Source organism: Citrus clementina, unplaced genomic scaffold, assembly GCF_000493195.1.
Source record: "Citrus clementina cultivar Clemenules unplaced genomic scaffold, Citrus_clementina_v1.0 scaffold_4, whole genome shotgun sequence".
Lineage (NCBI taxonomy): Eukaryota > Viridiplantae > Streptophyta > Magnoliopsida > Sapindales > Rutaceae > Citrus > Citrus x clementina.
This window is the reverse complement of record NW_006262274.1, coordinates 19,030,258-19,050,390: the sequence shown is the minus strand read 5'-3', so window position 1 is coordinate 19,050,390 and position 20,133 is coordinate 19,030,258. Positions and strand designations below refer to the sequence as shown.

The 20,133-nt window shown below is 34.7% G+C and overlaps 2 protein-coding genes across 4 annotated transcripts; both read left to right on the top strand.

Annotated features, from left to right (window-relative positions):
* Nucleotides 1–1,147: 1,147 nt before the first annotated feature.
* Nucleotides 1,148–7,749, top strand: LOC18043916 (dihydroorotate dehydrogenase (quinone), mitochondrial). The gene is made up of 11 exons (XM_006437566.2): nucleotides 1,148–1,620; nucleotides 1,749–1,834; nucleotides 2,240–2,563; nucleotides 2,871–3,126; nucleotides 3,727–3,807; nucleotides 3,905–4,012; nucleotides 4,086–4,115; nucleotides 5,854–5,991; nucleotides 6,601–6,638; nucleotides 6,724–6,823; nucleotides 7,296–7,749. Exons 1-11 carry the CDS (start codon nucleotides 1,474–1,476, stop codon nucleotides 7,368–7,370), a joined length of 1,383 nt encoding a protein of 460 aa, XP_006437629.1. The 5' UTR covers nucleotides 1,148–1,473; the 3' UTR covers nucleotides 7,371–7,749.
* A 1,877-nt stretch (nucleotides 7,750–9,626) lies between these two features.
* On the top strand, nucleotides 9,627–14,189 carry LOC18043915 (probable RNA helicase SDE3). 3 transcript variants are annotated; one of them, XM_024185987.1, is made up of 4 exons: nucleotides 9,627–10,088; nucleotides 10,624–11,203; nucleotides 12,203–12,424; nucleotides 13,157–14,189. In XM_024185987.1, the coding sequence occupies exons 2-4, from the start codon at nucleotides 10,625–10,627 to the stop codon at nucleotides 14,075–14,077; spliced, it is 1,722 nt and encodes a 573-aa protein (XP_024041755.1). In that variant the 5' UTR covers nucleotides 9,627–10,088; nucleotide 10,624; the 3' UTR covers nucleotides 14,078–14,189. The 3 variants fall into 3 exon arrangements, with proteins under 3 accessions (XP_024041755.1, XP_024041754.1, XP_024041756.1); XM_024185986.1 differs by having other exon boundaries at nucleotides 10,619–11,203; XM_024185988.1 differs by having other exon boundaries at nucleotides 10,583–11,203.
* The last annotated feature ends 5,944 nt before the right edge of the window (nucleotides 14,190–20,133 follow it).

Sequence of the window (20,133 nt, the reverse complement as noted above, 5' to 3'; positions counted from 1 at the left end):
TTATCGACCTCAGTCCTGTCCCGTATATGCAAGTATGATAAAAAAAAAAAAATCACATTCTCATCCCTTTATTTTTTTGGGATAAAAATTTGTCTTAATTCTATCTTATTAAATATTATATTTCATCCCATTATCTTGAACAATTCCAAATGTAAATAAATAAATTTTGACTTTTTTTTAAGAATCATCATAATTCAATTCAATATAGCATAAATCTTAAATAAATACAAAGTATAATAATCAAATAATCATTTTATTTTGAGTACATACATGTTCGAATACAATTTTATACTGATATTTTTTATTTTTCTGTTTGCTTCCATTCACATTAATATTAAGACTTACTTTTGAAAACTATAGTTTGGACAGTAACCAACTTTAGCCATGTTAAAATATCCAATAATTCAATAATATAATAATAAATCAAAATAACAATGGGATGAGACATGATTTGTCAATTCCGGTACAGTCACATATATGTAAATAGGATAAAAAAAATCTCAATCTTGTTCCTTTATTTTTTTAAGATAAAAATATGTCTAATCCCATTTTAAACGAGACGGGATCCTGCGATGAGAAAATTAACATCCCTAACCATCGCATTAATTAATTTATTTTTTTACCATACTTACAATTTTCTCACACCTCTTAAGCTAACCTAAAAATTTCAGCGTGCTATAAAAATTTTGAGAATTTAATATAATGTTAAAGACCAGTAATGAAATGAAAATTTTGGTGAGACGTAACGCTGGATTTGATGTAGCATAAACTAGAATGATTTTAAAGACCCATTGAACATATCTCAAGGATTGAAGCAACCCCTCGTGTTTAGAGGGTAAGAAACATTAGTTTGACCTCGACACATAAGTGATTTTATTAAAATTTATCCACTGATCTTCACTTAATGAGTTTGTACATATTTATACTAAGCTTTAAATTTATTTATTTATTATTTTTAAATAGAGAGATGAATAAAGTTTAAATCATATCTTATTCTCAACCTCCTCTAAAATTTAAACTCAAGTGGTGAGTTAAATAAAATAAAACAATAATCAGGCAGCGGCCATAATATGCTTCGATAGAAAGAGACGACTTTTATTGTTATTTTTTTTAATTTCTTAGCATGCGAAACCTAAAAGAAAGTGAGAAATGAGGAATTTATAAAAAAATTTCTTGAATTAAACAGGCAATAAATGTTTTTGTTAGGTGGTAAGCAAGCAACTGGGGAATGTAGTACCCAATTTAATTTTACAATTCAAGCTTTAAAGCTAAGCTAAGCAATGTCTAATTATAAAATCTAAAAATAATACGAAGGCAAAAGCGGAGCCCCCCAAAAACCTCGCTGCCTATTCAACTCTCTGCTAAAACCTCTCTTCACCTCACCTCGGCTTCAAAAAGAATAACTTTCATTACAAAAAAAAAAAAAAAAAAGAACCTTTAAGAGATTTTTAACATTCAATTCAATTTCAATTAATGGCAGCTTGGAAAATTTTGAGAGATTTTTCATACAGAAGAGTAATTTCATCGACACTCGGACGCTCCAGGCATTGCTTCTCCTCCTCCTCCTCCTCCTCTTCTGCTGCGTACGCCACCCCGAAAATCCCTCACTTTTCCAAACGAGTAAGGGTTTCTATTTATTGTTAATTTTTATTTTTTAAGATTACAAATGCATGATTGTATTCTGAAGTGGAGTGTAATATATGCTTATTTATTTATTTATCTGTTATTAATTTTTTTGGGCATTGTAGGGGAGATTATTGACGGGAGCCACCACCTTAGGTCTGGTTATAGCTACTGGAGCTTATGTGAGTACCGTGGACGAAGCAACTTTCTGGTAATTCTTTCGCACATTATTACATACATTCTATTTTTTTGCTTCAATGATACACTTAATACTTGTGATAATTATATTAGGTTTCTTATGTAAAGTCCAGTGCTTGTTGGAGGATTGTATTGGTCCTTGAAAATGATTGTCACTGTTAGAGTCCTATAGGGTTTTCTAGCGTAGCATTGGAAATGGGAATTCATAAGTATTTATTTAAATGTGATACCCAATTATGGGAATCGATAATTAGATATGGTTTCTTTGCCAAAAATTGAAAAGCTAGTATCTTGCTTTTATGAATAAATAATGCGAATCGAGTCCATTCCTGGGTAACCAAGTTTGATTTAGCTGTGTTGACTTACTCAAGTTTTGTGATCCTAGACGGTGAACTTGTTAGTGCTTCATTTTTCACAGTGGCTGGCTATTCTCGGCTACAAAACTTGTCAACCCATTCTTTGCTCTTCTAGATGCTGAAGTTGCTCACACACTAGCTGTCTCAGCCGCTGCTCGCGGATGGGTTCCAAGGGAGAAAAGGCCTGACCCGGCGATTTTAGGGCTGGAAGTTTGGGGAAGGAAGTTCTCCAACCCTTTAGGTCTTGCTGCTGGTTTTGATAAAAATGCTGAAGCTGTTGAAGGTCTACTTGGGTTGGGTTTTGGCTTCGTAGAGGTTGGTTCTGTAACCCCTGTTCCACAAGAGGGTAATCCAAAGCCACGTATCTTCAGATTGCGTCAGGAAGGGTGAGTAGCCATATCTAACTCACTTCTTCTCTATCTGAACTGCAGGAAGTTTCTTTTTTGTTCAAAATACAGTTAAAATATATTGTGTGGTTGAGAGAAAGTTAGGTGGACGCACAAAAACACAACTGTTGAATCTTCATGAAATGCAAATTATTTTGGACTTTGGTCTCTGTCTGTGCGGACTTGAACCTATGATCTGAGCCTTAATAACAAGTTTTAGGGCTTGGAATTGATTTTTCTTTTTCCCCTTTCATCCCTCTCCTTTTTCTCATTCTTGTACTTATGTGACTTCATTTTTTGTGGCCAGTGCTATAATCAATCGATGTGGCTTTAATAGTGAAGGCATTGTTGCTGTTGCGAAGCGTTTGGGTGCCCAGCATGGTAAGAGGAAGTTGGATGAAACTTCACGCACTTCATCGTCCCCCAATGATGAAGTTAAAGCTGGGGGTAAAGCTGGCCCTGGCATTCTTGGAGTCAATATTGGAAAAAATAAGACTAGTGAAGACGCTGCTGCAGATTATGTACAAGGGGTTCATACATTATCCCAGTATGCTGATTACTTGGTAGACATACCGTTCATCCTTACTGGAGTTCCTATTCCTCTTGCATATGCTATCATCATAATTTTCTGATTCAAAAGAGATTTTGGGTATCTATATGCTGGCCCTTGCGAATTTGTTAAATATGCTGATTTTCAGAGTTGCAGTAAGCTGCGATGTAAATATCTTGTTTTCTTAGCTTGAAGTGCAGATTAGGAAGATTGATTCTGGATAGCTTCAATATTCTTTCCGTTAACACATTGATAGATATTGTGATCTAACTTATCTATTGTCTCCAGTTAAGTGAACTTTTTTAATTGAGTATTGATGTGAGAATCAGCGCTGACAGAAAAAGTTCTCCCATCAGGCCCCGCCCTCCTCTTTCCCTCCAGCAACCCAAACCAAAGGCCACATAAAAAAAAAAAAAAAAATGCAAGCAGCTCCTATTACTTTACTTTTGGCACCAATAGCCACAACCTTCCATCATGTCGTCGTGTTACTCACTTGGAAAAATTTTCCCATTATGTGCTTCCTTTCAGCACCATGATGTGAATTAATTTCTGAACTAAATAGGTGATACATCTATTTATTTATTTATTTATTTTCATGTTTGTTCCTTTGTAGGTCATTAATGTTTCATCTCCAAATACGCCAGGATTGCGTATGCTTCAGGGAAGAAAACAATTAAAAGACCTTGTAAAGAAGGTTTAGCTCTTTGTCATGAACTTACTGTTTTCTTCATCTGATTTACCTTATTTCTGATGCAAAGTTGAGTTTCTTAAACTTTCTATTTTAAAACAAGGTTCAAGCTGCTCGTGATGAAATGCAATGGGGTGAGGAGGGTCCGCCACCACTGCTTGTGAAAATTGCTCCAGACTTGTCCAAGGAAGACCTTGAGGATATTGCTGCAGTATGTACATGCTCGTATTAATTATGTTTTTTTCCACTCCTCACATTCTTACAGTTGTTCTCTGTCTCAATAGGTTGCTGTTGCACTCCGCTTAGATGGATTGGTAAGTTTCTTCCATTACATATTATCTTTGCTCCTTTACTCGAAATGTTAATACTTCTGTTTTTAAAACTCTTGATGTCTTCAATTACATGTTGTTTATTTTATGCTCTGTATTTTGTAATATATTTATATCCTTCACCAGTAGTTACACATAATTTAACCCATAATTTACTGAATTTAAATTGTCCATAGTTTAGTGGTTTCAGAGGGTGAAATTTTTGTTGCGCCTTATTTTTGTTGCCTTCGCTAGTAATGTCCAAGATGTTTGCCGAATTAGAGGTCTATCTCTCAAAGCATGCACCATAAGAAAGTGGAATGTGGTTATTCATTTGTATGTTTTTCTTTCATTCATTTTATTTGGATTATTTTGCATGGTAAGAGGAGACATCTTTAACTGCATATCTAGGTGGTTATCTTTATCTATTTGATCATGCTGAGAATACTAGCATTAATGTTTGGCTAATAGATTTACTAGGCTGTATTTTATAATAGTCTCAGGCCTCACTAATGAGGTATTACAAACTGAGAGATGTTTATTGGCTCCATATACAAAACTGATCTATGCATAAGAGTTTTTTGGAAAATAGATGAAGCGACACATTATTAAAAGTTAAAAATTTCCTCAATCGGTTGGATCATTTTTAAGACTATTTCTGTGACCTTTTTAAAATGGAGAGTGGTTATTTGCCTAGTTTCTTGTGGATTGTCTGATACACAGTTAATGGTTATTTGGTTATGAGTGGTTTATTTTATACTTATTGGTTTCTAATCTTAATTAATTGGTAGGAAGTCTTGTTGAAGTATTATCTTCTTTATCAATAATGAATTAGCTTTTGTTCCCTCTACTCGCCTTCTATAAAGAATTCATAGAGGTTAGAGTGGGAAAAATTCACGCGCTTCTTTTAATGATGAGCTTCCATTAAATTTCTCTATCCCAAGCTGCTAGGAAGCCTCGGTGAAACTTTCTTTTTCATAAAAACCATTTCTAACTTTTTATCATCATATATATCTGTTTAATTCTCTGTAGCTTAGCTGATACAACCTTTTTATATATTAAACTTCCATTTTAGTCATTCTTCACGAGTGTTTTTTACTGCATTATTCATACGTACTGTCGAAGATGTTGTTTTCACTACCATGACAGCCAGAACTGCTCCTGTTTAACAGCCTGTTGAATTTTATATCCCAACACTTGGATTGTAGAATAACCATCCTATCAAACAATGGTTTCCTACATTTATGCATCTTTGTTTTGCTCTGTGTGAAATAAATTTGCTTTATGTTTCTCTATAAAGGGTTACCATAAGTTAATTATGTTGTTTTTAGTTTTCTGTCCGTGATGTCAGAAATTATGATCAAGAGTTATAACGGTGGTGAAATTAAACTTAAGTTGTGCTCTCTTGAGACAAGATTTGCTTTGTGAAATTAACACTTTAATTGATATTTTAGAATAGAAAATGAGATCTATTTATGATCTTCTTTAGGGTCTTTGTTCTTTCGCTTAAATTTTAGAGAACTCACAATAATTTGATTCTTCTAGATGCATATTTGTATGTCATAAATCATTAACTAAATGCCCCTCATATAGTTAATTCTCTTTTAATTTGTGTTAAAAGTTGACATTCGTATTATGTTTAATATGTAATTGGTAATGCATTTTTGGTTGATTGACTCGTGATGTTAAAGTTGTGCGATTTTCTGAACTTTCATTTTGAGAAAGCATTTCAATTTTTGTGTAGATCATATCAAATACAACTATTTCAAGACCAGATCCTGTCAGTAACAACCCAGTGGCTAAGGAAACTGGTGGTTTAAGCGGGAAACCTCTGTTGAGTTTGTCAAACAATATCTTAAAGGAGATGTATCTCTTGACAAGGGTATACTGGCTATTCTTATGGTATCTTTACTTTATTACCCATAAGCTGCCTTTTGTTGGAAAATATAGCGAAGATTATTTCATGTTCAAAACCATAAGAAGTGATTTTTTCATAAGACTCAAAATACATTCAACATTCCCCCAACACCCCCCCCCCCCCCTTTTTCTCTCCTCCCCCCAAACTAAATAGTGGGAAAAAAAAATTTAGAGCAAAAAGGGATTAGAAAAAAGAATTGATTTTTCAGTTGTTTGTCGGCACTTAACAACTGTAGGATGTAAGTATTTTTGTGCCTTCTTCATTGCAAATTCAAATGCCTCAAAGAAACAATGGAATATGAAAAAGAAAGATGAGGCATCCTTCTTGTAGACAAAAATGAACAATAAAAGAAGTAATCAAAACCAACAAAAGATAACAACCTAAATTAGATGGGAAAGAAAATCATCTTCCAGAAAAGGTATGAGTTGCTTCACCAACCGTCTATACCTTGTAGTTTTCTTTCCTTAAGGGACTTGCCCATTATTGATTATTTCATACTTACAATTTCCATAGTTTTTCTGATATTTTTTATTTCATGCTATGAATTTGACAGTGTCTATTTATCTTTGACAGGGAAAGATTCCTCTAATTGGCTGCGGGGGTATTAGCAGGTAAAATCAACAAAAACCTCGTTGTAGTATCTGCTCTCTGAAAATCTCTCATTCTCTAATCTTGGTTTGTTTATGTTTGATTCAGTGGAGAGGATGCTTACAGAAAGATACGAGCTGGAGCAACTCTTGTTCAGCTTTACACAGCATTTGCCTATGGGGGACCAGCTCTTATTCCTCAAATAAAGGTACTGCTCTACTGAGTTTCAAAAGTTGGGAGTATGGATCAAAATAACATTATACAATTGCTGTTAGTGTGTAGCAGAGAATGCATTAAACAGCTTTTTAACAATGTTTCGAAACCTGGACCATTGACTAATCTCTATAAGTCATTAATAGGTACTATTATTTTAATGGGGTGGAGTTTAGACGTCATGCATATATTTTACATATTAACTAGTCAATGCTTGAAAAATGTGAGAATTCATTCAGAAAAACTGTAACAAGACGGCAGAATTATTTTTATTATTGTCTTTTTTTTTTTAACCAAATACTTTTAACATTGAATTGTAACAAAACTTCTGTAATTGCTCTCATGTTGCACGTATTAGACATAGTGTAGTAAGTTCTTCTGTGTGCTCGGAAGTGCCTGAATTATCCTTGATATTTATTAATGTTTATCGTCCGTTTATTTAATTCCTGAAATGTGTTCTCCTTTAGGCTGAACTGGCTGAGTGCCTAGAAAGAGATGGTTTTAAGTCTATCATTGAGGCAGTAGGTGCAGATTACAGATAATTGCGGCGTGCGTGTTAGCTCCACAGAATGAATATTGAGCCCGCCTTTTTGATGTGCAAGAAGGACCACACATGAACAGATTCTGTATCTAATTGATTTGCTAAGCAATTTTTTACACATTTAGAGTTTTACTGTAGTTTTAGTTTCCACCTGTTTCTTTTTTATCTTCTCCCCCCTCCCCCCTCCCCCCTTTTTCTGAGGTTGAGTTGAAATGTTAACCTGTAAAATATGAGAAATTTAGAAATGATTTGTCAGGACTTTAATCTCTTTTCTGGTGCTCCCGGCTATTCATTCAAAGTTGGAACAGAGTTTTCATGGCAGGCAGTAGTTTTTGGAAACTATATACGAGGCTTTCCATGTACTGTATGTTATGATGAATGTGGGCTTTCCATGTGTAGTGCACCTGAGTGGTGCCATTGTGGTTTATTTTATTTCTTTTAAATTCCTTCAAAATGATTTTCTGTTTGTGCCAATTTTCCAATAGAAATACTGGGGATATAAATTTTTACACAAGTCGTTGTGACAGTGCCAAAACTATTGTCTCATATCCCACATTTTTGCAGGAATTATTAAAAAAAAAAGATGGGATATGAGGCAATATTGTCACGGCATTAATTTTTGTAGAAAGACAGAGTTTGCTTTTGTAGCATAATTGATTTACACTAAAGATAATGATTAATCTTTGTTTTCTTGAATTTTTCGTGTGTCCAATGACACATGTATGGACAATAAAAAATAATAAAACAACAATGCCACAATGGTAATGATATCCTTTAAATATTGGAAATTAATATTTAATCTCTTTAATTGTAAATATATGAATATATTTAGGGCCCGCCTCAGTTACGTGTAACTTGCGGCTTGGCTGTAAAATGTTGTTCAGCCCCCTATACTCTATGTTATTTATACTTTGTTCATGAATATTATAAAATTTTTAATTGTAAAATTTTTAATTGTAAAATTTCGTCAAATCCTTTAAACTCAATTTTATTTTGAGTAATGATACAGCCACAAACTCTTGTACAAATTTATTTTGTACAAACTGACGTGACATTAATTCATTGGTTGAATAAAAATATAAATTAATAAAAACAAATCATGTGGGCCAAGTGATATTTAATTCAATCAATCTTATCATGCCACATCAGTTTGTACAAAATAAGTTTGTACAAGAGTTTGTGGCTGTATCATTACTCTTTTATTTTATTGAAATCTTAGAATACGAATTTGTCCTCTTATAATTTTAAATTCCCAAAATAATCTCCATTTAATTAAAAATATAATAATTATTAAATGAATTATAATTATAATTATTATTTTATTATAATCATAAATATTATTATATTTTTTAACAATATAAAGAGAAGATTGATGGAGAACTTTAAACAATTTGACGTATTCACATTATTTATATATATATGCGAGTTAAACATTTATTTATTTATTACATTCTCTTTGTGAATTATAAATCATAAGGAAACGATTTTGAGGGAGCAATTAGAGTCACAAGTCCCTATTATTTCTTTTATGTAATAGAATTTATGGAGCCAATTAACGGTTGCAAACAAAGCCCCATGATGCTAAGAGTTTCAGTGGGTGTATTTATAATAACTCCCACAATGACTTACTTTTTAATTGATATGCAACAGTACTAATATTTTTGTGAATGAAGCTCACACCAATTTCCATTGCCACTTTTGGTGTTGTCTAAACATTTTGGCATGGCACCATTAATAGAACATCCAAGCAAAAAAAGTACGAAAAATTTTGTGATCAAAAGAAAATTAATTGCAATTAATGGAAGTCATTGGAGAAAGTGGTGCACTATTGGAGAACTTTAAACAAATTAATCGCATAATGTGAATATGTCAAATCATCAATTTTTAAATAGATTATTATATTTTTTTAAAATATAATCATCTATTTAAAAAATATAATTATATTTATGATAATAAAAAAATAATTATTATAATTTATTTAATAATTGTTATATTTTTTAGTTAAATGGAGGTTATTTTAGAAATTTAAAATTATGGAAGGTGAATTCATATTTTAAGGTTTCAATAAAATAAAATTAAGTGTAAAGAGTTAAACGAAATTTTATAATCTAAAAAAAATTATAATATTTATAAATAAATTATAAATAATATAAAATATTGGAGGCCGGATAAAATTTTAAGATCAAACTGTAAGTTACGTTAAAAGTAGCTTTGACGGACCCATATATTTATTGCTTTATTGCTGGGAATTGGAAATTTGGACCCTCGATTCCTCGGACTATGCAAAATTTCCGCTCTGGTCAGCTTCCTCTGTCTCATCTAGCCATTAAAGCCATTCTCCTGGGCGCAAGTGATGACGTGGCGATTCTTGGTTGCGTTTATATAAAGCTACAAAACAAAAGTACGAGCTCTTCTTTTCCCTCTTTTTTTTTAATTAGTTTTTTATACAGCATTAAGCTACGAATGTAGTACGGCAATAAACGATTCTTTACCTATAATATTTTTTTATAATACCTCCACTGTTACGAGGATGGAAAGTCCCAGCCAAATAAATGGTCGTGCATCTGTTTTCCTTAAACCATGAAGTCGGAGAATTGAATGTAGTCGCATCTGCTCATTCATGGCTTTTGAGGTGCTTCACTTTCACTGACACCGAGTTCCTTCAAGAACATAACAAAGTAAAAAAACTGATCCCATAGTCCTGCACAACAGCCAGAAGGTAGCCCTTCTTCCACTTGATCTTCATTTACTTTGATGTCAACATAGTTTATAATCTTTGCCTCTGCTTAATTCGTGCATGCTTGGTCATAGCTTCTAGTGTTTAATAGGGTTCAATATACTTTTAACATTTCAACAACGTGCAGTCTCTTTCTTGTTCAGATTTATCACTTCTAATTGTGTAACAGAGACACAGTTCTCCCATTCATTTAGTTTCAGGATGATAATTACTTACTTTGGTGTAACTAAGTTTATCTATTGATTGTTACAAACTTCGACCCTAAGATTTCTCATCAAATGAACTATAGGGATTCAGACTATCACACTCTGCATCTCTCTCTAAACATAAATTGATTTGCAGTTGATTCAATTAATATGCCTGATCCTCTAATTATTCCTTGATTGTTAGTTGTCTAGGCTGTGGAGTTAATCAGATTTTATAGAGCTCTAGTCAGGGCAGCTGATTATTATTATATTTTTGATAAAACCAAATAGAGGAAAGATGCAAAAACGGATGTTCTTTGGTTGCAGAACAGCATGTCTGTATTCGCTGAAATTTTGAGATGCATTCTTTGTTGTTCGGATGAAGATTTTCATGAAACTGAAACGGACTACTGGGAGACAATCTCTCTACTTAGAACATCGAATCACAACTCTTCTGTCGGGAATTATAGTCATCACAACTCTTCTCTCAGGAATTCTAGTGAAACTCAAAGGGACTACTGGGAGACACTATCATTTGATTCTGAACAACATCAATTACGTGCTAAGCCACCGGCATCTCCACCACCCCGTAAATCCTCGCAATCTTTATCTGGTTCTACTTTGACGACGAAAGACGCAGCGCCTAAAGTTTTGAAGAAGCCATTGTCTCAGAAGGCTCCTTCATCTTCTCAGCCTACCCTTTCACCATTCCCTTCTGATTCAACAAATCAGCAGAAAAATGATAGCTATTTTTTGGTTGAGAAGGGCGCATCCAATTACAAGATTCCTAAGGATGTTGAAGATTTGGTTAAGAAAGACATTGTGCCTGATGTTTTGAAGAAGCCATTGTCTCCGTCGACTTACAAAGACTACTTTGCTGCTCTGCTGTACGCTGAGGATTTCTACATTGAGGTGATTAATTAACAGTGACCTTTTTGCATGTTGTTCTCTATATTATCATTTTGTGTGTGTTTATTTTCAAGCTAGAACCAACATAAAACTCATTTTCAAAAAAAAAATATCAACATAAAACTCATAAAATCTGAATTTAGATACATACTCGGATTATGTGCGAAAAATCGACAAATCAAGGTTGTGCTACTGAATTCTAGTTAGAGGATGATCACAAAGCTGGAAAATCCCCGCAGATCACGTTGCAAGAACCCTCTAAGCTTCTCTTGGCTCGAATTCTCTCAAATTGCACTCTTTAGCTCAATGGCTTGTCCCTAGCTTGTCTCTTGTACCTTTCTCCATGGATTTACTCTTTATTTATAGCATTCCAAGAGTAGTGAATCATCACTAAATAAGGTTAAACTATTGTTGGAGTCATCTTCCACTCAGTGATCACTTAATATCTTAGGATATTATATCATTCCACTCAAAATTGATCACTTAATTCTTGGTCTCCTCATGGGTGACCTCAAAATGATAGAACCCTAATGTACATGTATATCTATTTACATACACATACACATACACATACACATACATATACATATACATATACATATAACTTCTTTGCTACCAATTGTATATTGTGTACTGTGGCTGTTCAGTGGAAGATGCTTTTTTTGTGTTTAGTGCAGTACTATCCCCTTTGCAATGTTAGTTTACCTTGTATCCGATAAAACATCATGTGGGTGATGTATTTAGCAATCATCAAACATGTTTTGCTGGAGATACATAATTTTATATTTTATATCTCTGTCTCAGTTTTTCGTTAGATTTACCAACTAGGCTTCTCGAGACAAGCCTGTTTAGATTTAAAAGTGATTTATAGGAATCTTATATGTTGTAGATGATTGAATGCAAGGTGCATCTACGGACCAAAAACATTACAGTTTCATCCAAGTTCTTTCTTTCATACTTCCTAATTGTGTTTAGATGTAATAATGGCTTTGATTTGATCAGAAGTGGAGCGGTTTTCAGTTATTCAATGTCACATTGGAGGTGCATAAAGCTGCAATATATGATAAATCACTCAAGAACAAGAATCTGAAGGAAAGTGATGAGAAGAATGATAAACTCTTTGTAGCCTTTGAAATTGATTCTGTTCCTGAGAGACGACCATTTCTATTATCTAGAGATTTTGTCCACGCACGACGTTCGGGCAGCAACGCCAAGGAGTTTCAAGTAAGTGTCGTGAGCTTTCAAACTAATAATTTGTAGAATCTCTTTTAGTGATAAATATTCATATCTTCTGCCAAATTGAGAATCTATTTTATGCTTCTTTCTCCCTATGCTATCAAATTTTTGGAATATAATTCTAGTTGCAGCTATCAATATAATATATAAATTATGCCATTTGAACTTCTGAAAATACTACTTAATTCAAACTTCTAGTTGGGAAGGGAGTGTGATGAGAGAAGACTGTCAAAAGGATAAAGATTAGAGAAGAGGGAGGAACCCAGTATAAAAATTTTGCAATGCATGCTTAATCATCTACTAGTTTTATAATAAGGTTTCTATAATACTAGGCATGTTTGACTAAATAATTTGAATTAAAGGCTTCTACATGCAAACTATTGCTCAGTTTGAACTTCAGATGAGGAACAATAGGTGGGTGTGCGAGACCAGGTTATAGTTCTTTTTCAAGGAAATCCAGTCTGTTTAGCGACTTGAGAAAACATCAGCCAACAATGTTATTTCCTTTTTAGAATTCATTTTATCTTTTCCCAGTCATGTGATGCAGAGAGAAAGTGTTCATTGATTAGCAGCTGGTTAATCCTGAAAGAATCCATATAAAGTTAAATGTAATGTGTCACCTAGTCCTTGGATGTCCAGACATTTTGTTTTTCTGGTTGAATATCTTCGGAAAATATCTCCTTAATTTTCCGAATATTTGTTTTCTCAAATCCTGTCCAGGGTATTCTTTACCGGGTGGTGAAGAGCAACGTAGTGTTGGTTGAGTTTGAAGAAGATTTTTATTCACTGCATCATCCAAAGTACAGATACGATATTAGCTTCTCATTCAACCGAGTCTGTTTGAAACGAGCTCACCAAGCAATTGCAGCTGCATCACGTTCTTTATTTGAGAACTACCTGTTTCCTGATTTTACCTCTAGAAAGAACATCAGTTCCTCAGAAATTTGTCTTTATGGTAATCGTAACCTTGACTCAGATGGCAACTCTGCAGTTCGTCGGATCCTAAGCTTACATGGGAGGCCACCTTATCTTGTAGAGGGTCCACTCTGTGCAACTAGTGACAATCTATCCAAAACTGGATTGGTTGTTCGAGAAGCAGTACTTGAAATTTATAAGAGGTCATCTAAGTGTCGAATTCTAGTCTGTGCTCCTATAAATAGAACAGGTGATGTATTAATGAGAAGTTTGAAGAAGAAGATTCCAAAGTCTGATATGTTTCGAGCCAACGCTGCATTCAGAGAGGTAGATGGGGTACCAGTTGACATCCTCCCCTTGTGCCTTTATGAAGGGGGGGAGTGTTTTCAATTGCCTTCACTTCAGGAATTGATGCAATTCAGGGTAATATTCTCAACTTTTACAAGCAGCTTTCGCCTTCACAACGAGGGCATACCTGCTGGGCATTTTAGTCACATTTTTCTTCTTGATGCCTCATCTGCTACTGAGCCAGAGACAATGATAGCTCTCACAAATTTGGCTAATGAGCACACGACCGTGATACTCACCGGTACTCCTAATAACCGTACGAGTTGGGTCCGCTCTGATATTGCTAGGAAGAATGGATTAAGGGTGTCATATTTTGAAAGACTTCATGCCACCAAGACCTATAGCAATTTCAATCCAATGTTCATTACTATGCTGTAAACTTTGAGTACTGCAGTAACAATAACCTCTGTTATAACTTAGTTTACTTCCATGAATTTGTTACTACTGTGCCTGGTTGTAAATGTGTGAATGTAAGAACATTTCTTTGATCTGTTGCTTTTGCACTTATTGCTCTATCTAATTCATGCAGTCCAATTCCATGATGATTGATTGTTTTCATTTTCATAGATTAACCAAAATTCAAGTCTTCATAGATTGTATACAGGTCACAGTACTCCATCTCTGGATTATTAGTCATCTCCACAATCCTGCACAACAGCCAGAAGGTAGCCCTTCTTCCATTTGATCTTCATTTACTTTGATGTCAACATCGTTTATAATGTTTGCCTCCGCTTACATTCGTGTATTGCTTGGTCATAGCTTTTAGTATTTAATGGGGTGTAAAATACTTTTAACATTTCAACAACATGCAGTCTCTTCTTCAGATTTATTATTTTTAATTGTCTAACAAGTACACAGAGTTCTCTCATTCATTTAGTTTCAGAATGATAATTACTTACATTGGTTTAATTAAGTTTATCTATTGATTGTTCCAAACTTCAACCCCAAGATTTCTCATCAAATGAACTATAGGGATTCAAACTATCACTCTCTGCATCTCTCTCTAAAAATAAATTGATTTGCTGTTGATTTAACTAATATGCCTGATCCTCTAATTATTCCTTGATTGTTACTTGCCTAGACTGTGGAGTTAATTAGATTTTATAGAGCTCTACTCAGTGCGGCTGATTATTGTTATATTTTTGATAAAACCAAATAAAGGAAAGATGCATAAATGGATGTTCTTTGGTTGCAGAACAGCATGTTCGTTGAAATTTTGAGATGCATTCTTTGCTGTTCCAGTAAAGATTGTCATGAAACTGAAAGGGCTCCTGGGAGACAAACTCTCTACTCGGAACATCGAATCACAACACTTCTCTCAGGAATTCTAGTTTTACTAACCACGATCTACTGCGTCGAGATGATCCAAGCAAATTCTATTACTACGGATATTACCCGCATGTATCAATTAGTAAGTAAACTACACAGCAGCCTAATGCTATGTCACAGCAATCCGAATATGGTAACAAGTCGTCACTGAAAGGGAATAATGAAGAGTCTCAGTTTGAAGAGCTCAAGACCACCACCACCTTCATCCTCCTATTACACATGTTCATCATCACCTAATAAATCACAGTCCTTGACACAATTGTCATCATTCCCCGAACCTGCATCTGCTTTGTCTACGCCATTTCTATCACCAAAAGGGCCCCCACTGTCATCTTCTAGCACTTCATAACCTGCATCCTTCATCCCAAGCATCTTTGTCGTTGTCTAACCCTGCACTGTCTGCTCTCAGTCAATCTTTATCATCACCTAAACCACCTTCATTTAATTCTGAACAACATCAATTACGTGCTAAGCCACCAGCATCTCCATCTCCCCGTAAATCCTCTCAATCTCTATCTGGTTCTACTTTGACGACGAAAGACGCAGTGCCTAAAGTTTTGAAGAAGCCGTTGTCTCAGAAGGCTCCTTCATCTTCTCAGCCTACCCTTTCTCCATTCCCTTCTGATTCAACAAATCAGCAGAAAAATGATAGCTATTTATTGGTTGAGAAGGGCGCATCCAATTACAAGATTCCTAAGGATATTGAAGATTTGGTTAAGAAAGACATTGTGCCTGACGTTTTGAAGAAGCCATTGTCTCCCTCTACCTACAAAGATTACTTTGCTGCACGGCTAGATGCCGAGGATTTCTACTATGAGGTGACTAATTAATTATGCCCTTTCTTCCTGTTTTACTTTATTGTCTGATTTCACGCGATACAACCTCACTTCTACTATCATATGTTGTATATAATTTCTTTTCATTGAAGACATATTTGTTCTGATTAATGCCGAACCACTCACTCATGGTTATGCTGCAATTAAGATGGTTTCTGATTAAGTAATCTATGTACATCATAGTTATGGAAAAGATTTCAAAATAGCCAGTACAATTTACAATGAATCAAAGTTGACGCATGGGAGCATTAAAAAATCTAGGGAGCTCTGTTAGAAAGGATATGATTTGGGCTGGTAGCAGGTTGTATTAAGCCAGATTTCCGTTATTCTGGGACCTCTTAAAGAATCTATCTAACCCGTCCGTGTAAGAAATAGAACCAAACAGCAGAGATTATTAGAATGGATTATATTATTTTACAAAAAATGGCGCTATCCACGCCCAACTAGTTTCCTTACAGAACCCCTTGAAAAACCAATGAGAAATTATTACAGTGTATCAGATCATATTAACAAGATTGGTGCTATTTGCTCATCACTTATTTTCCTTAATTATATTAATACAAGTGAACTGAAATAGTGAAATGTTTAGAAACATAATTTGGAGAGTGTTGGATTGGGGTTTGCTTCACTCAGGTGGGAAAGCAAATTACGGGACATCCATAATCCATAGTTGCTTTAGACTTTCTGTATACTTTGATATTTTACTGCATTTTAATTTACATGAGATGACATGATAAATACAAATAATTACAAATTTCAGATATTGTGACCAGTATTTTTTTTAATTCTTATATTTTGCCTAGATGATTTTGTGGAGAAACAGACTATTGATGTGACACCCTAGGCAAATCTCACATTGGTAAAGTACGAGAGAGATGCTGGGTATATAAGGGGTGATCTACACATTAATTGGCTTTGGGGTGTATGGGCACCCCATGAACAAAACCGTGCGGGCCTTATTAAGGCCCAAAGCGGACAATATTTTACCAAGTTTGGGTTGGGTCATAACAACTGAATATAAATTCTTTCTCATAAGATATAAAAATAAGGGTGGGACAGATGCATTTTCATTTTCCCTTCTTAAATGGGTCCAATTGTACTTGTATTTATGTGTTTTTCCCATATCTTTATTTGTGCTTCTCTATAGGAACTTTACTTGTATTTTATGTCTTTGATTTGATCAGAAGTGGAGTGATTTTCAGCTATTGAATGTAACGTTGGAATTAGGTGAAGCTACTCTATATGCTAAGTCACTCAAGAACAAGCATTTGAAGAAGCATGATAAGAAAGATGTTAGATTCTTTGTAACCTTCGAAATTGATTCTGTTCCTGGGAAACGGCCATTTCTCTTATCTAGGGATTTTGTTTATGCACAATGTTCAGGTGGAATATCAAGGAAGTTTCAAGCAAGTCTCCTTATCTCACAAACATATAATTTGTAGAATCTCTTGCCGTGCTTTAGTGTGGTTGATTTGCATATAAGCCAAATTGAAAATTCTATTTTATGCCTCTTTCTCCCTAAATTTTGAAATTTTTGTAGTAATATTATAGTTACACATTTCAAAATAAAATTTTAACAATGCCATTCGAATTTTGAAAGCCTGCTAATTTCACACTTGTTGTAAGAATGGGAGCATGAGGTAGGACAATAAGAAAGGATGGATTAGTGATAGAGTAGAAAAAAGAGCCCGTAAGTGGAAAAAGAAATAGAGAGAAGAAAGGGAGATACCCATTTTTCATTATTCCAATAACTATCATTTATAAAACAAAAATTAATGCCCTATTATTGTGGCCAACAGATAACTAATAATGGCAGACCATAATCAACTTCTTAGCAAAAAACGAAATCTACTAGTAATACATGATGAAAAAATAAATCAACCAAGGTAACTCCTTATTCAGCATTTCCTAAATCTATATAACTTCATTCTACATCATTGTGTCATTTTGATGGAAGCGACTGAACCTGACAGATTATAATTTAATTGTTGTGTGTGGCATCCTAACAAATCAACATAAACTTCTGCTAGATTTTTCATACAAGTGAGTAAGTGCATAAATTTTTTACATGACCACACATTGAAGTCTGACCTTATATGGCCGTTTCATTAAAATTTTATCAATCCAACCATTATTTTTCAGTTTGAACTTCAGTTGAGGAACAAATGCGCTGTTTAAGAACATATTATAATTTTTGCACAAGGACATCCATTGAGTTTAGTGACGAGCCAAACTAAGCCTGATTGATATTTCCTTGATAGAAATTATTTGATCTTTTTCCAGTCATGCAATTTGGAAACTAATTTTTCTACGTTTGAGACCCATTTCCATCTGGTTAATCTCGATTGAATTTGTACGAAGTGGTAACATGTAATGTAGCTTGGACTTAGTCATTTTGTTTTATGGTTTCATACCTCCATCTTTTCCAGAATACCTGACCGGGGTATTCTTTGTCGAGTGGTGAACAGTACTAACGTGTTGGTTGAATTTGAAAAAGGAATTTTATTCTCAGCACCAACAGAACTGCAAATATGATATTAGCTTCTCATTCAACAGAGTGTTTGAAACGGGCTCACCAGTCAACTGCAGCTGTGTCAGATCAGTTATTCCAGAACTGCCTTTTCCCTGTTTTTGCCTGTCATAAACATATACCTTCGTCAGAACCTCACTTTTACGGCAATTGTAAACTTGATTTGGATGGCAATTCTGCAGTGCGTCAGACATTGAGCTTACAGGGCCAGGCGGCCAGCCACCTTATCTTGTGGAGGATCCACTCTGTGACTAGAAAGAAAAAAGGAATTACAAGATGAAGATGTATTTGAGTACGTACTTTCAAAAAACTGGAAATGTTGTTCGAGAAGCAGTGCTCCAAATTTGTCAGAGGTTACCAAATAGTCGAATTCTCATATGTGCTCCTTCAAACAGAACATGTGATGTGCTAATGAAAACTTTGACGAAGGTTATTCCAGAGTCAGATATGTTTCAGGCCAATGCTGTAACACCCCAATTCGACTAACAAGATACTACGGTGAAATTGAGGTGGAACTGCATTTTATCAATCTAACTTCTAAAACCACCAAAACAACATCCAATGATAAATGTTCTAAATAGCATTTAGAGAAATGGATGAGGTAACAGATGACATCTTCCAGGTGTTGAAGGGACTTGTCCTCCACTTGAGCAACTGAGACAATACGCGGTGATATCTTCAACTTTTGCGAGTCGCTTTCGCCTTCACAATAAAGGCATTACTTTTTTTTTTTGGGTCTTAACCACGAGCAGCAGTCGCAGGGTCTCAACTGTGGGAGACACTTTTAAGTATGTAACACAATTTAAATTAGAAGTCTCGCTCGAATCGGAAGGCACATATTCTCCCAACAAAGGTGACTTCCCAACTATTCGAACTGAAAAACAAATTAAATCAAGCTACTTAAGGGGACTCTATTGCTAATGGAGCCAACGCCTTGTTGGTCAATAAAGGCATTACTGCTGGATATTTTAGTCACATTTTTCTTGTTGATGCATCGCCTACCATCGAGCCAGATGCACTGATAGTTCTCAGTAATTTGGCAAATGAGAACACGACTGTAATAGTCTCTGGTGCTTCTTATGACCATCCACGTTGGATCCGATCTCATATTGCTAAGAAGAATGGATTAGAGATGGTATATTTTGAAAGACTTTGTTTTTCCGAGGCATATAGGAGTTGCCATCCAATGTTTCTATTCGCGGCTGTCAACTTCCATAGAATAAATCCGATAGTTGTCTTCCATTCACCCATATCAATCTGCTAGTGGAGGTAACTAACGGAAACCTCTCCTGTAACTAATTTGCTGCTGCTCGTGATGTTGTTACTACTTGCCTCGTGTATGTATGTGTGGATGCGAGAACATTTTCTCTGTAACGATAGTTCAATACTCGTTACTCTTTTATCTATTTAAGGTTGTGACAGCTGTTTGCAATTCTTTATATACAAAGATTAGACCGTTCTTATCCGTTGGCAAAGAAAATTAGCCCATTAAATTCAAGCCGATGAATACACCGCCAAGCAAGAGGCGCAGTGACAATATCAACTAAGCGCGTTCTGGTTTTGCTTATTTTTATTTTTAAATATGAACGGAATTCACTAATATCCGTTAAAAGAATAAGTCACGTGGGAAGGGGAACCTCGTACGCTCGTACTAAAAGCCCAAAAATGAAAAATCTCTCAAAATATGAACGCTCGCTTATTTTTAATCTTTTTTATTGTAAATATAATAATACATTTAT

Excerpts from the sequence above, each read along its gene's own strand:
- LOC18043916 (XM_006437566.2), top strand. The coding sequence starts at position 1,474 with ATGGCAGCTTGGAAAATTTTGAGAGATTTTTCATACAGAAGAGTAATT. Across the intron at positions 1,621-1,748 it reads TCCCTCACTTTTCCAAACGA|GGGAGATTATTGACGGGAGC; the intron begins GTAAGGGTTTCT and ends TGGGCATTGTAG. Across the intron at positions 6,639-6,723 it reads GGCTGCGGGGGTATTAGCAG|TGGAGAGGATGCTTACAGAA; the intron begins GTAAAATCAACA and ends TGTTTGATTCAG.
- LOC18043915 (XM_024185987.1), top strand. The coding sequence starts at position 10,625 with ATGTCTGTATTCGCTGAAATTTTGAGATGCATTCTTTGTTGTTCGGAT. Across the intron at positions 11,204-12,202 it reads CTGAGGATTTCTACATTGAG|AAGTGGAGCGGTTTTCAGTT; the intron begins GTGATTAATTAA and ends TGATTTGATCAG. Across the intron at positions 12,425-13,156 it reads GCAACGCCAAGGAGTTTCAA|GGTATTCTTTACCGGGTGGT; the intron begins GTAAGTGTCGTG and ends AATCCTGTCCAG.